The 14644-nt window shown below is 42.2% G+C and overlaps 1 protein-coding gene across 2 annotated transcripts in view; it reads right to left on the bottom strand.

Annotated features, from left to right (window-relative positions):
• The window catches only part of LOC126190635 (protein O-mannosyltransferase 1), a 126431-nt gene that overhangs the window by 81565 nt on the left and 30222 nt on the right, over positions 1-14644 (bottom strand). For both annotated transcript variants that reach the window (XM_049931054.1, XM_049931053.1), the window contains one exon: positions 8545-8721. In XM_049931054.1, the coding sequence (XP_049787011.1) occupies positions 8545-8721 (177 nt within the window). The remainder of the gene's footprint in view (positions 1-8544; positions 8722-14644) is intronic.

Genomic DNA, 14644 nt, shown 5'->3' on the forward strand with positions numbered 1-14644 from the left:
GAATTTGAAGACATTTTTACTACTTTTCAGCCGTGACTGTCTCAAGAAATATGTAAAGTTTTTTTTTTTTTTTTTTTTTTTTTTTTTTTTTTTTTTTTTTTTAAATTACCACTACCAGTCATGTTTGTGACTGGTAGTGGCAATTTTAAAAAACTTTACAATCACATCTCAGACACACATGACTGCCAACTCCGGCCAGAACAGAAAATGTTGGATGGAAGCAGTAATCTAGAGGGACTGGGGAAGGGATGGGTGTGTAACGGTGGAGGGAGGGAAGAGTGCTGTCTGGTGGAGTGTGCAGGGACTAGAATGCCAAAAGGTGCAGTCAGGAGGTTGTGGGGCAAGGAAGTGGGGAAAACGGAGGGAAAATGATGAAGAGCGGGAAAGGATGGGCTGGTGCATTGGCAGAGAGTGGCAGTTGTGCAGTTCAAAAAAGCTGGTGGTGGAGGAGGGGATCCAAGTGGCTTGGTTAGTGAAGTCGCTATTGAAATCAAGCATGTTATTTTCGCCTGCATGTTGTGCTTATTTGTGTCTATTTTGCTCTTGGCTACAGTTTGGCAGTAGATGTTCATCCTATAGGACAGTGGTTGATAGTCATATCACTATGAAAAGCTGTGCAATGATTGCAGCAGTCCTGATAGATTACATGGCTGCTTTGACAGGTGGCCCAACCACTGATGGGGTAGGATAAACTTGTGTCAGAACTGGAATAAGAAGTGCTGCGTGGTTGCATCGGGCAGGTCTTGCACCTGGGTCTTTGACAGGGATATGATCGCTTTGGCTACGGGCTGTGGGGATGGACTAGGATGTTGGGGTGGTAGATGGGCAATGGAACACCATTTTATGAGGGATGGGAAGGATCTCGGGTAAGATGTCCCTCATTTCAGGGCATGATGATAGGTACTCAGAGCCCTGGCCATGGGCATGGCAATGGCTAGGAAAGCATTTCTGAAGAAGAGAAATTTGTTAACATCGAGCATAGATTTAAGTGTCAGGAAGTCGTTTCTGAAAGTATTCGTATGGAGTGTAGCCGTGTATGGAAGTGAAACATGGACAATAAATAGTTTGGACAAGAAGAGTATAGAAGCTTTCGAAATGTGGTGCTACAGAAGAATGCTGAAGATTAGATGGGTAGATCACATAACTAATGAGGAGGTATTGAATAGAATTGGGGAGAAGAGGAGTTTGTGGCACAACTTGACAAGAAGAAGGGACCGGTTGGTTGGACATGTTCTGAGGCATCAAGGGATCACAAATTTAGCATTGGAGGGCAGCGTGGAGGGTAAAAATCGTAGAAGGAGACCAAGAGATGAATACACTAAGCAGATTCAGAAGGATGTAGGTTGCAATAAGTACTGGGAGATGAAGAAGCTTGCACAGGATAGAGTAGCACGGAGAGCTGCATCAAACCAGTCTCAGGACTGAAGACCACAACAACAACAACAACAACAACAACAGTTCAATAGCAGTCAGACCATGGGAGTGATGGGTGTAGGTGTATAGGGAGGTGGTGACAATAATGACAAGTAGGGACCCAGGAGGTAAAGGGGTTTGGATGGTGCAGAGCAGTTGAAGGAAGTGGTTGATATCTTTGATGTGGGAGGTTAGATATTGAGCAATTGGATGGAAGTGTAGGTCAATGAGGGTCGTAATTCTTTCAGTGAAAGCACAATAAGCAGTGAAAATGGGGCATCCAGGATTGTTAGGTTTATGGATTTTGGGAAGGATGCAGAAGATTTGTGTGCAGGATGTCATACGGTGCAGACGGAAATGGATTCAGGGGAGAGGTTCAGAGAAGGGCCTACGGTTTTAGGCAGGGATTGGAGATTGTGTCGGACATCTGGAATGGGATCACTCTTTTCTGTTATCCAGCTCCTCTCATAACCATCACACCTATTTCGCCCATTTCCGTGTCATTCCCATTACCTTTACACCATTCCTGCCACATTGGACCCCTGATCTATCTTTCTGAACCAGTTCATCACAGCATTCCTTTCCTGACTAAAACAGTCCCACATCCAATTTCTTAAATGCTGCCTAAACCATGGAATCCCCCTGAACAGCCTAACCATAAAAACTCCTTTCTCTGGATCTCACTCTTTCTTTAACAGCAAAGTTCACATTTCCAGATTCCACCAGTCCCTGGCCCTCACAAATCTGGTACTGCCAAAACACATCTCCACGGTACAGGCATTCCAGAACCACATCTGATCACTCTGCAAGATACTGCTACTTTGCAATCCCTGCTTCATACATCACATCTCTATAACTGAATTCCTTGCTCTGCAGAACCTGGAGGAGCATTCCAGACACCACCTCCAGAAGTTATCCAATCTGCTGATATCCCACTGCCACCTCAGGGAACTACTATCCAACCCTGGGGTACACGGAAGGGGCCTCCTCAAAGATAGCAACAAAGGGATAAATACGACACGACATGTCATCATCAGCGATCGGGCGTACCCTGGGCAATGCTGGGAGTGATTCCAGTGGAAGATCCTTCCACCACCAGAACATTACACCAGATTATAAATCAAAAAGGCTTTTTTCAAAGCCAGCTGTTACAATAATCTCCATAAATATAGAAGTAATAACAGTAGAGAAAGAATTATTACTATCCAATATGTGTAAGACAAAGAACTTTGATCTCCTGCTCATCCAGGAAACTCATAGAGGTTCGAATGACAGAAGGCCGAGGATACATGGAATGACATTAATCACTGAGAGACCCAGCGAACAGTATGGCAGTGCAATATTTGCTAAACCAGACCTCAATATCTCGTCCGCAGACTTAACTGTAGATAATGACACAGAAATACTGACTGTAGCAACAGTAACATCAATGTACAAACCACCAAATAATGTATTCCATTTCAAAGAAACCAGTGAAGTTGGTCATGGGAGATTTTAACCGCCACAGTGTATCGTGGGGCTACAGAGGAACAGACCAAAGTGGAGAAGACCTTGAAAACTGGGTAGGAAGTACAGGCCTAAAGTTAATACATGATCCAAAGCTACCATACTCCTTCAGGAGTGGAAGGTGGGGCCATGGATATAACCCAGATAATATCTTTACAAGTGAAAATGTTGCCCATCAAGTGAAGAAAGAAATGGGGGATCCAATTCCACTGACACAACACTGAGCAATTATTTGCACTATAGATGCAGTCATCAAACCCAGCTATACCCCCTTCAAGTGAAGATTTAACTTTAAACGAACACAATGGGATCAATTTACTGAAGAACCTGATTCCAAAATCTTTAGACTAGATCCTTCTCCAGAGAAATATGATAGTTTTATAAAGCTGGTGAAAGCTGTCTCTTGTAGGTATATACCCCGCAGATGTAGAACAACTTACATACCAGGAATAGACAAAGATACAAAAACACTTATGAATAAATATGAACACCATTTTGAAGATGACCCATCTGCTGAAGAAATAATACAGATTGGTGAAGAACTTATACTAGACATATAAGCTAGAAGGAAAGAAAAATGGTGCAATCTTATGACACAGCTCGATATGAAACAAAATAGTAGAAAGACATGGCAATTGCTGAAGAACATTGGAAACGACCCAACAGCTATTCCCTCAGCCATCTCCCATATAACACCTAATCAGATAGCACATCAGTTACTGCTGAATGGCAAAGTTAATAAAAAGTTGGTAACTCCAAAGACCAGAGAATTACTGAGGAGAATAACTATATTGGCACACCATTCTCATTGGAAGAATTAGAAACCACAATATGCTCAATAAAGAACAATAAAGCTGGGGGTTAGATGACTTGAGGACGGAACAGATAAAAATGTTTCGAGCAGCAACCAAGAAGTGGATTATAGATATGATGAACACCTGTGTCTCAAAATTGCAAATCCCAAAGATCTGGAGAAAAACCAAAGTTGTAGCCCTACTGAAACCGGGGAAACAGCCAACAGATGCCAAAAATTTCCGACCCATATCATTCTTATGTCATCTATACAAAGTTTTAGAGTGAATGATCCTCAATCGAATCTCTGACTAAGTTGATCGAACACTGATCAGAGAACAATCTGGGTTCCACCCCGAGAGGTTGTGTTGTGGACAGATCTTGAACCTGACACAACAAATAGAGCATGGATATGAACGTGGGCAGATCACCGGCGTTGCCTTTGTGGATCTTACTCTGCTGCATATGACACCATTAATCACAGAAAAATGTTAACAAAGATCTATGCCATCACAGTTTATAAGATGCCTGCTACAAAACAGACATTTCTTTGTTACTCTACAAAACAAGAGGAGCCTATGGAGGGCACAGAGAAATGGTATCCCCCACGGAGGTGTGCTAGACCCATTACTGTTTAATATTTACACTGATGATCAGCCAGTTAATCCTGTCACAAGATCTTTCATTTATGCAGATGACACAACACTTGCCGTGCAAGGTAGAACTTTCGAGGAGGTGGAAGAAAAACTCACAATAAGCCTTGAGGCATTATCTAACTACTACGATAGCAACTACCTGAAGCCAAACCCCTCCAAAACACAAGTGTGTGCATTCCACTTAGGGAACAGAGAGGCACGGAGGAAACTGAGAATAACCTGGAGAGGTCAACAGCTGACCCACTGAGACACTCCAAAGTACCTCGGAGTGAAGTTGGACCAGTCCCTCACCTTCAAGAACCATTGTGCAGATACAAAAATGAAAGTCAGTATGAGGAACAACATTATTAGGAAACTGACCGGCAAGAACTGGGGAGCACACCCCACAGGTCCTCCGCATATCTGCCCTTGCTTTGTGCTTCTCCGCTGCTGAATATGCAGCACCTGTATGGCAGAACTCCAGCCATGCCAAACAGGTAAATATTGCCCTAAATGAAAAAGGACAAATTGTAACCGGCCGCTAGCGGGCAACCTCTGCTGACAAAATCTACCACCACATGGGCGTAGTACCTCCAGACATCCGAAGGCGAACAGCAGCTGAATTGGAAAGAAAGAAGCAGGAGACGGATCAGAGACACCCCCTGTTTGGATGCGAACATCAAACACCAAGACTCAGGTCGAGAAAAAGTTTCTCTGGGCAGCGCAACCAATCCAGACATCACCTGCAGAGCATAGGATACAACTCTGCAGCGTAGCTCATCATCAGAGAAATATTGGGACAACCTCAATGAAGAACTTGCTACAGGTCATCATCTCCCATACATGACATGGAAGGTACTCAATAGACTGAGAACTGGAGTATCTTGGTGTAAGGAGAACATGAAGAAATGAGGATACATCTCAGTGGATGAACTATCTGAGTGTGGTGAACCTCATGACCATCAGCACCTACTCAACTGCAGAAACTGTCGGAACCTGTGTCCATGGACAATCTGATTATCGCCAATGATTAGGCAGTCTGTGCAGCGGAATTCTGGGCAGCACACGAAATATAAATATGCACATATTCTCTGTAATACTTGTAATATATATGTATGACATGCTATGTATGATAAATTATATTTAATATGTTATGTTCTGGACACTTATAAATAAATAAATGCAACCCTCATCCTACCCACAGTGCTCCTCCTCATCCATCCCTCATACCACCTAAGCCCTGCCAATGTGACCTTTTAAACTTACCACATCCCCCAAAACTCCCTACCAACACTACACCAAATCCAGAGCCAAAACATTCCCATAACACAGTTGTTAACCTTCCCACCAAAACCCTCAGCTACATAAAAGTTTCAGTCCTATCCAAAGGCCTCATCTTTAGCCCTACACTCAAATTTCACCATGCTGGACTTGTCATAGACCTACTCTCATTCTCCTGATCCCTGCAATGGAAACACTTCTTTGCCACAAATCCCTCCAACCAAAATGAACCACTAAACCCTTCCCCCCCCCCCCCCCCAGTTCACACCACCATCCAACCGTGATATCCCCCCCCCTCCAGCACATCTAAACATCCGCTGATCACCTTCTAGGAATTCCTAGCTTCGCCATCCTTACCCAGGTCTCTTCCTCAGAATGACAACCTATCCATGCAATAAGAATAGCCATACATAACTTAAGAACAAATCCTAAGTTAATCATCCTACCCACAGACAAAGGTTCCACCACTATTGTTAGGAATTGCAGTGATTACCTGGCAAACGGCCTTTGTCAATTATCCGACTCCTCCACCTATAAACTCTGCCAGAGTGATCCCATCCCAGAAGTCCAACACAACCTCCAATCCCTATTTAAAGCCTTAGGCTCTTCTCAGAACCTCTCCCCTGAATCCATTTCCCTCCTCACCCCTTTGACACACCGCAAACCACCTTCCACATGCTTGCTAAAATCCACAAACCCAAAACTCCCGGACATCCCACTGCGCCTTGTTATATTGCCCCACTAAAACAATTTTGACTCTCATTCACCAACACCTCCAACCAATTGCCCATATTCTAGCCTCCCATGTCAAAGATACCAACCATTTCCTTCAAAGGCTCTCCCCCCCCCCCCCCTCCCACCCTTTACCTCCTGGATCCCTACTCATCACTGTTGCTGCTACCTCCCTATACACCAACATCCCTTGTGCCCATGGTCTTACTGCTGCCCAATGTCCTTCAGACTTCAAACCCACTGCCTCATTCCTCATATACCTTACTAACTTCATCCTAAACCACAACTAGTTCTGCTTTGAAGGAGAAGTATATGATCAAATCTGTGGCATAGCCATGGGTACATGCATGGTACCCTCCTATGTCAACCGGTTTATGGGCCATCTAGAGAAGACCTTCCTTGCCTCCCAAAACACCAAACCCCTAGTCTGATTCAGGTCCATCAATGATACCTACAAGATCTGGACTCAGAACAAAGACATTCTATCTGCATTCCTTCACAACCTGAACACCTACTCTCCCATTTGCTTCACATTGCCCTCCTCAATCCAGTGTGCCACCTTCCTGGACGTTGATCACCTCTGCTCTGATTGTTCCACCCGCACCTCCATCAACATTAAATCCATATATCACCAACAGCACATGCATTTCGACAGCTGTCATCCCTTTCATACTAAAAAATCCCTCCCATACAGGCTGGCCACCTGGGGATTGTGTATCTGCAGTGACAAAAACTCCCTTGCCCAGTATGTTGAGGTTCTAACCAAAGCCTTCACAGACAGGCACTATCCCCCTGGCCTAGTCCACAAACAGATCTCCAACGCCATTTTCCCTCACACCATCTATCATCCCATCACTCCCAAGAACCAGTCACAAAGGAGTGCCCCTTTTGTCACCCAATACCACTCGTACTGGGACAACTGAACCAAGTCCATGGCCAGGGCTCTGATTATCTATTATCATGCCCTGAAATGAGGGATATTTTTCCCGAGATCCTTCCCATCCCTCACAGTGGTGTCCCGTCAGCCACCCAACAACTGCAACATCCTACTCCACCCCTATACCACTCCCGATAACAAGCCCTTGCCACAAAGATCATACACCTGTGAAAGACCCAGGAAAAACACCTGCCCAATCAACCCACCCAGCACTTCCTTTCCCAGTCCTGTCACAAGTTTATCCTATCCTGTCACTGGCCGGGTCACCTATGAAAGCAGCCACATAATCTACCAGCTCTGCTACAATCATTGCAGGGGTCTTTATATTAGTATGACTACCAAGCATCTGTCCCACTGGATGAACACACACTGCCAAACTGCAGCCAAGAGCAAAGTAGATGACATTGTGGCACAACATGCAGCTGAACAATACACTTGATTTCAATGGCTACTTCACTAGCCAAGCCACCTGGATCCTCCCCTCCACCACCAGCTTTTCTGAACTGCACAGATAGCTGGGAGTTATCCTTAACACACATTCTCCGCTTCCTCCTCTTTCTTGTCTCCCACTCTATTTGTTTGCCGACATCTGCCAATGGACCCACCCACATTTTCCCAGCCCCCTCCTTTTTCGCTACATTTTCCCCACCTTCCTGCCCAACAATCTCCTGATGCTGCACTTGTTGGGATTCTAGTCCCTGCACACTGCACCAGACAGCACTCTTCTCTCCCTCCACCCTTACACTGCCATCCCTTCCCCAATCTCACGGGATGGTTGAATTCTGGCCCAAGCTGCCAGAGCTGGCTGGCATGTGTGCATGAGGTGTGCTTGCTTATGTGAATGAATGGTGTGTGTTCCTCTTTTTCTGATGAATGCTGTGGTCAAAAGCTTAATGTGAGTGTATTTTAATTGTGCCTGTCTGCAATTTAACATGTCATCTTTACAGCAAGTAACAATCTATCTTTGCCTACACTGTTCATATTCCTACCAGGAGTTTCCATTGTTTAAATACAAAAAAATTAAGGCAACTCAGATAACAATGATAATTGTGATTGTGATGAAAATAAGGACATTTTCTCATGTTGACAATGAGCTATTCCATTTCAGTTAAGCTGTCTTAATAATACGCAATTAAATTCTGCACTACACATATTACTTTTCAGAAAGGTGAAGCCAACTAAAGAATCATTTGGAAGCTACATAATACTTACTGAATAACTACTTTAAATGTTGTTTCACCAACTTACCACACAACAGCAAAAAGCCAGCTAATGCTGCAGTCCAATGAGACACACCCATTTCAATCATCAGGTGGTACACGACAGGCATGAGGAGACTGCCACACAATGCAGGTACAAATCTCAGTGCAAATAAAGGTACTGAATCTTCATATTCTCGCCCAATACGATCAAACTTAAAGTTTCCTAATGGAAGAGAAATAACATCCATCGATTTAAACCATTCATGTTTAAAAATTACAATATTAAATCAATATTTCTTAGTACATACAAGTCCTGCTTCTTCATACAAGGAAATTCTGTATGAGCTGCTATCACAGATTTCACGCAGCTAGTCTGGGGCGAATGAATTGGCAGATCTGGTGGCTACATTTATTTTGTCTTTGTATAAGTATGTTAACAAAACGTTATGGCAGAATGTAAATAATATAGGCATTAAGGTAACAGCTAATTGAATAGTAGAGGTGGTAGTCATCCACCCATCTACTCACACACGAAAATGTACAGCCACAGTGTGTATTCATAAGGCATAATGTAATTGTACTGGTGTGTGTGTGTGTGTGTGTGTGTGTGTGTGTGTGTGTGTGTGTCAAGGATAGAAACTTATTTATCGATTCTGCACAGCCCTTGTCCATATATCACCGAATTTCATGGCTCCTTATTTTCTTGGCTTAAATAATGAAAACTGCACAGTTATTTATTTTTTCATGCTTAGCACTAGGCTTTTTGAGATTTTTTCTCATTTTCAAGTGCATTTGATTACGTGAATATTTTTGGTGATGTTTGCCCGTGTGATTTTCTGCCTGTCTTGTGTATTTTTGACGTTACACGGTTTGTGCCTCCTCTGTTATACAGAATATCACACTTACCACTGTATGTTTTAGTAATTAAAACATGCTACATTTCTAAAACAAATAATCGAGGAGGCACAATACCATACAACCTCAAAAAGACACGAGAGGGGCAGAAAATCACACACGCAAACATCACTAAAAATATTGTGTACGGAAATGTATTTGAAAACCAGAATAAACACTTGAAACGCACAGTACTAAACAGGAAAATAATTGGTGCATTTTTCATTGTTTGAATGAGGAATGACACAGTTGTAGACTTTCCTGAAACATCAAAATGATGAATGAAATTAAGTTATTCTTTCCTGTTAAAATTATAACTATGCTCATATACTTTGACTGCTTCTTTATATGGGTGTGGATAATAAAACAATGGAAAATAACAGCTGGAGATGTTGAGTCCCAGATAGGTGCAACAAAAAGACTGCTAAACATGTAAGCTTTTGGCCACGTGCACACGCACACACACACACACACACACACACACACACTATCTCTAGCTGCCGAGATCAGATTGAACACAGAAAAGAAGAGAAAGACGAGGACAGACCCTGAGTGTAGTAGGCTTAGAAAACAATAATGAAGGAAAACAGCACTAGGTTATGAGATGGAAGAAAAGCCTTTAGGCAAAATCAATCAATAAAAAAACCAGGATGGAATAATGACAATATTATGAAAGGATATACTACTACTCACCATGCAGCGGATATGCTGAGTTACAGACAGAGACAACAAAAAGACTACTAAACACGCAAGCATTCGGCCAGAAGACCTTCTTATGAAGTAGACAACATGCACACACACATTCATGAGACACTGCTCAAACACATGTCCACTGCTGCTGGCTGCTGAGTCCACTCTGGCAGACAGCAGTAATGTGTGTGTGAGCTGTTTTTGTGTGAATGTCTGTGTGTATGTTGTCAATGTCAGAAGAAGGTCTTCTGGCCAAAAGCTTACATGTTTAGTAGTCTTTTTGCTGTGCCTGTCTGCAACTCAATACCTCTGCTTTATGGTGAGTAGCAATCTATCCTTTTTGTAATGCTGTCGCAGATAACAAGTTTGTCACAATAGACAAAATTTTGGTTTTGGAAAAATTCACTTCAAGTGTAAATAAAATTTAACTGCTATGGCAAACTTCTGTCAATGACTATATAAAAAAGCAATCAAAATATATCCCGGTAAGCATAGTGATAATTTTAACAGAAAAGAAGAAGCCACAAAACTCAGTGATATATGGACAGTGTCTCTGCAGAATTGATAAATACATTTTTATCCTTGATAGGTGACAATCAACAGTTAAGTTTTGTCTCTGACAAAGATTATCGCTGCTTATATATGGACATTTGATCATGCCTACTTGCACAGTATTTATGTCACTCTTGGACATCCAACTTGTCACTTGGCAAGACTGATCATCGCCAACAGCACCTCCGAAGATGTTCAGTTTGGCTGTGGACGAATTGTCAGGAACTGAAAAGTCTCTTCAACCATGGCCACACAGCCCAGAAGACTCATAAGTGCATCATGAAAGCCTTCATTGTATGACTAAAAATTATATTTCAACAATATTTTTCATTGTGCCTGTCTGTGACTCAGTGCCTTCTCTATGTGGTGAGTGGCAATCTATCCTTCCCATATTGTAGGTATGCAATCCAGATCTTTCTAAAGCCGAGATTAACATAAAAAAATCTCCTGGCTAAAATGAATTTGCCATAAGACATTGATCATATGGTTCTTTGCAAGACTTTCCAGCGACAAACTTTTTAAAAGTATTATACAGTTGTAGTAGGTGTGAGATACAGCTCAATGCAAAGTTAAGTTAACAATAATAAATGTTTACGAAGTGTGACCAATACGAAACAGGAATCTTTTAATTTCATAGGCTTTATACATCCGATTTTTGAAACATTTTTAACTTGTTGGTACACATGTTCCTGATGTACACTACTGGCCATTAAAATTGCTACACCAAGAAGAAATGCAGATGATAAACGGGTATTCATTAGACAAATATATTATACTAGAACTGACATGCGATTACATTTACATGTAATTTGGGTGCATAGATCCTGAGAAATCAGTACCCAGAACCACCACCTCTGGTCGTAATAACGGCCTTGATACGCCTGGGCATTGAGTCAAACAGAGCTTGGATGGCGTGTACAGGTACAGCTGCCCATGCAGCTTCAACACGATACCACAGTTCATCAAGAGTAGTGACTGGCGTTTTGTGATGAGCCAGTTGCTCGGCCACCATTGATCAGACGTTTTCAATTGGTGAGAGATCCAGAGAATATGCTGGCCAGAGCAGCAGTCGAACATTTTCTGTATCCAGAAAGGCCCGTACAGGACCAGCAAAATGCGGTTGTGCATTATCCTGCTGAAATGTAGGGTTTTGCAGGGATCGAATGAAGGGCAGACCCACGGGTCGTAACACATCTGAAATGTAACGTCCACTGTTCAAAGTGCCGTCAATGCGAACAAGAGGTGACCGAGACGTGTAACCAATGGCACCCCATACCAGACACGCCGGATGATATGCCAGTATGGTGATGACGAATACATGCCTCAATTGTGCATTCACCGCGAAGTTGCCAAACACGGCAACCATCATGATGCTGTAAACAGAACCTGGATTCATCCCAAAAGATGACATTTTGCCATTCGTGCACCCAGGTTCACCATTGAGTACACCATCGCAGGCGCTCCTGTCTGTGATGCAGCGTCAAGGGTAACCGCAGTCATGGTCTCCAAGCTGATAGTCCGTGCTGCTGCAAGCGTCGTCGAACTGTTCATGCAGATGGTTGTCGTCTTGCAAACGTCCCCATCTGTTGACTCAGGGATCGAGACGTGGCTGCATGATCCATTACAGCCATGCGGATAAGATGCCTGCCATCTCGACTGCTAGTGATATGAGGCCGTTGGAATCCAGCACGGCATTCCGTATTACCCTCCTGAATCCACCGATTCCATATTCTGCTAACAGTCATTGGATCTCGACCAACGCGAGCAGCAATGTCGCGATATGATAAACCGCAATCGCGATAGGCTACAATACGACCTTTATCAAAGTCGGAAACGTGATGGTACGCATTTCTCCTCCTTACACGAGGCATCACAACAACGTTTCACCAGGCAACGCCGGTCAACTGCTGATTGTGTATGAGAAATCGGTTGGAAACTTTTCTCATGTCAGCACTTTGTAGGTGTCACCACCAACGCCAACCTTGTGTGAATGTTCTGAAAAGCTAATCATTTCCATAACACAGCATCTTCTTCCTGTCAGTTAAATTTCGTGTCTGTAGCACGTCATCTTCGTGGTGCAGCAATTTTAATGGCCAGTAGTGTATATTCGCATTTTCAGCTCTTTTCAATAATTATTTTACTGCTGACAGTCAAAACGGTTATACATGTTTTGGAGTGCTTGGCAAATTTTTACTTACGAGAAAGATGGAGCCAAGAATATGCATTAGATTCTGCTTTAAAAAATGAAATAAAGTGCAGCACTGCATTCAAAATGATAGCTTTGGAATTTCACAAATCTACTATGTGTAAGACAAGAGTTCATAGGTGGTATAAACATTTCAAATAGGACCAAGAAGACACTGAAGATGATGTCCGCCCTGGATACCGTAGCACATCAGTTATTGACGACAATATGGAAGAAGTATGAAAATGGTTCTGGAAAACTGCTGAATCACCATCAAAGAGGTTGCTATGATGTCGACATATCTTTTGGCCCATGCCAAGCAATGTGATTGGATGTTTTGGGCATGAAACCTGTAGCAGCAAAGCTCATTCTGAAACTGTTCAATTTTGACCAAAAATGACACTGTGCAGACATTGCTCAGGAATTGCTGAATGAAGGTGTCAAAGATCTAGAACTTCTAAGCAAAGTTATAACAGTTGACAAAACAAGGGTACACAGGTACGACATCCAAAAAGTCCCATCCCAAGAAGGATCATGACAAAAAAAAAAAAAAAATTCGACAAGTTCAATCACATATGAAGGTTCTTCTCAATATTTTTTTTTTTTTTTTATTACAATGCATGTTGAGTTCCTGTGTTGTGATAGTATTGTCAACATGGAATATTACCTTGAAGTAATGTGTCATTCGTGTAAAGCTATCTGAATAAAAAGACCAGAATTGTGGCAAAACCACTCGTGGAAATTGCATCATGATAATGCATCCGCTCACTGCTCAATGTTTGTTCATGATGTTTTGGCAAAAAAAATAAAGAAACCATCATGTTGTCTCAGCCAGCATATTCACCAGACATGGCCGCTGAGATCTTTCCATTCCTGAGGCTGAAGAGAACCATAAAACGATGACGTTTTGCCACCACTCAAGAGAAAAAAACAGAATCACTGTAGGAGCTTAGCACCACACTGAAAAATGAGTTTCAGAATTGCTTCCAAGATTGGGAACAATGGTGGCACACGTGTATAACATCTGAGGGGGATTACTTCAAAGAGGACGAAGTCGACATTGATGAATAGATGAAGTTACTTTTTGAGCCTTTCGCATGTGACATTCCAAGTGACATGTAGAGACATAACTATGATAACTATATGGATTCAGCATTTCTAGACTTCAAACGTTTTTTGATTCAGTACTATAATGAAGTCTATCTAAAGAAAATAAATTCATGATACCTAAAACAGATTTGCACTGTATCAAAAATACTTGACAGGAAGAACAGTGCACGCTCTTTTGGGTGGAGAGTGATCTACAGAAAAATATGTAAAATGTGTTGTTATTCACAGAAGTTCAACAGAACCATTTCTGGTCATGCTATACATTAATTAATTGGTGGATAATATTAGTTACATGCCCAGACCTTTCCCATATTATGCAGTTTTCTATGCAGATGTCACACATGATAAGAAATTTAGTAACATCCTGTTACAGCTTGACAAAATATAAGTTTGGTACAAATAATGGCAATAATCTCTTAATGCAGAGAAATGTTACGTTGTGCACTTCAGGTAAAAAAAAATGTAGCAGCCTTTCAATACATGATTAACAAACACAATTGGAGTCAGTGACATGCAGAAGGAAAATCTATTGAGACATTAAAATCACATACACACAGTTGTAGGATTTTTTAACGGGGGACTTGGGTGCTTCAAAAATCTTTGGCGAACTATATTACAATACTACTGTAGCATGTAAAATTCATACCAGACCTGATTAATTAGAGGAAACTGTGTGTACTGAACTCGTCAATGACCACAGCCTTTTTTTGAACTG

The sequence above is a fragment of the Schistocerca cancellata genome, chromosome 6, assembly GCF_023864275.1.
Source record: "Schistocerca cancellata isolate TAMUIC-IGC-003103 chromosome 6, iqSchCanc2.1, whole genome shotgun sequence".
In the NCBI taxonomy this organism is placed as follows: domain Eukaryota; kingdom Metazoa; phylum Arthropoda; class Insecta; order Orthoptera; family Acrididae; genus Schistocerca; species Schistocerca cancellata.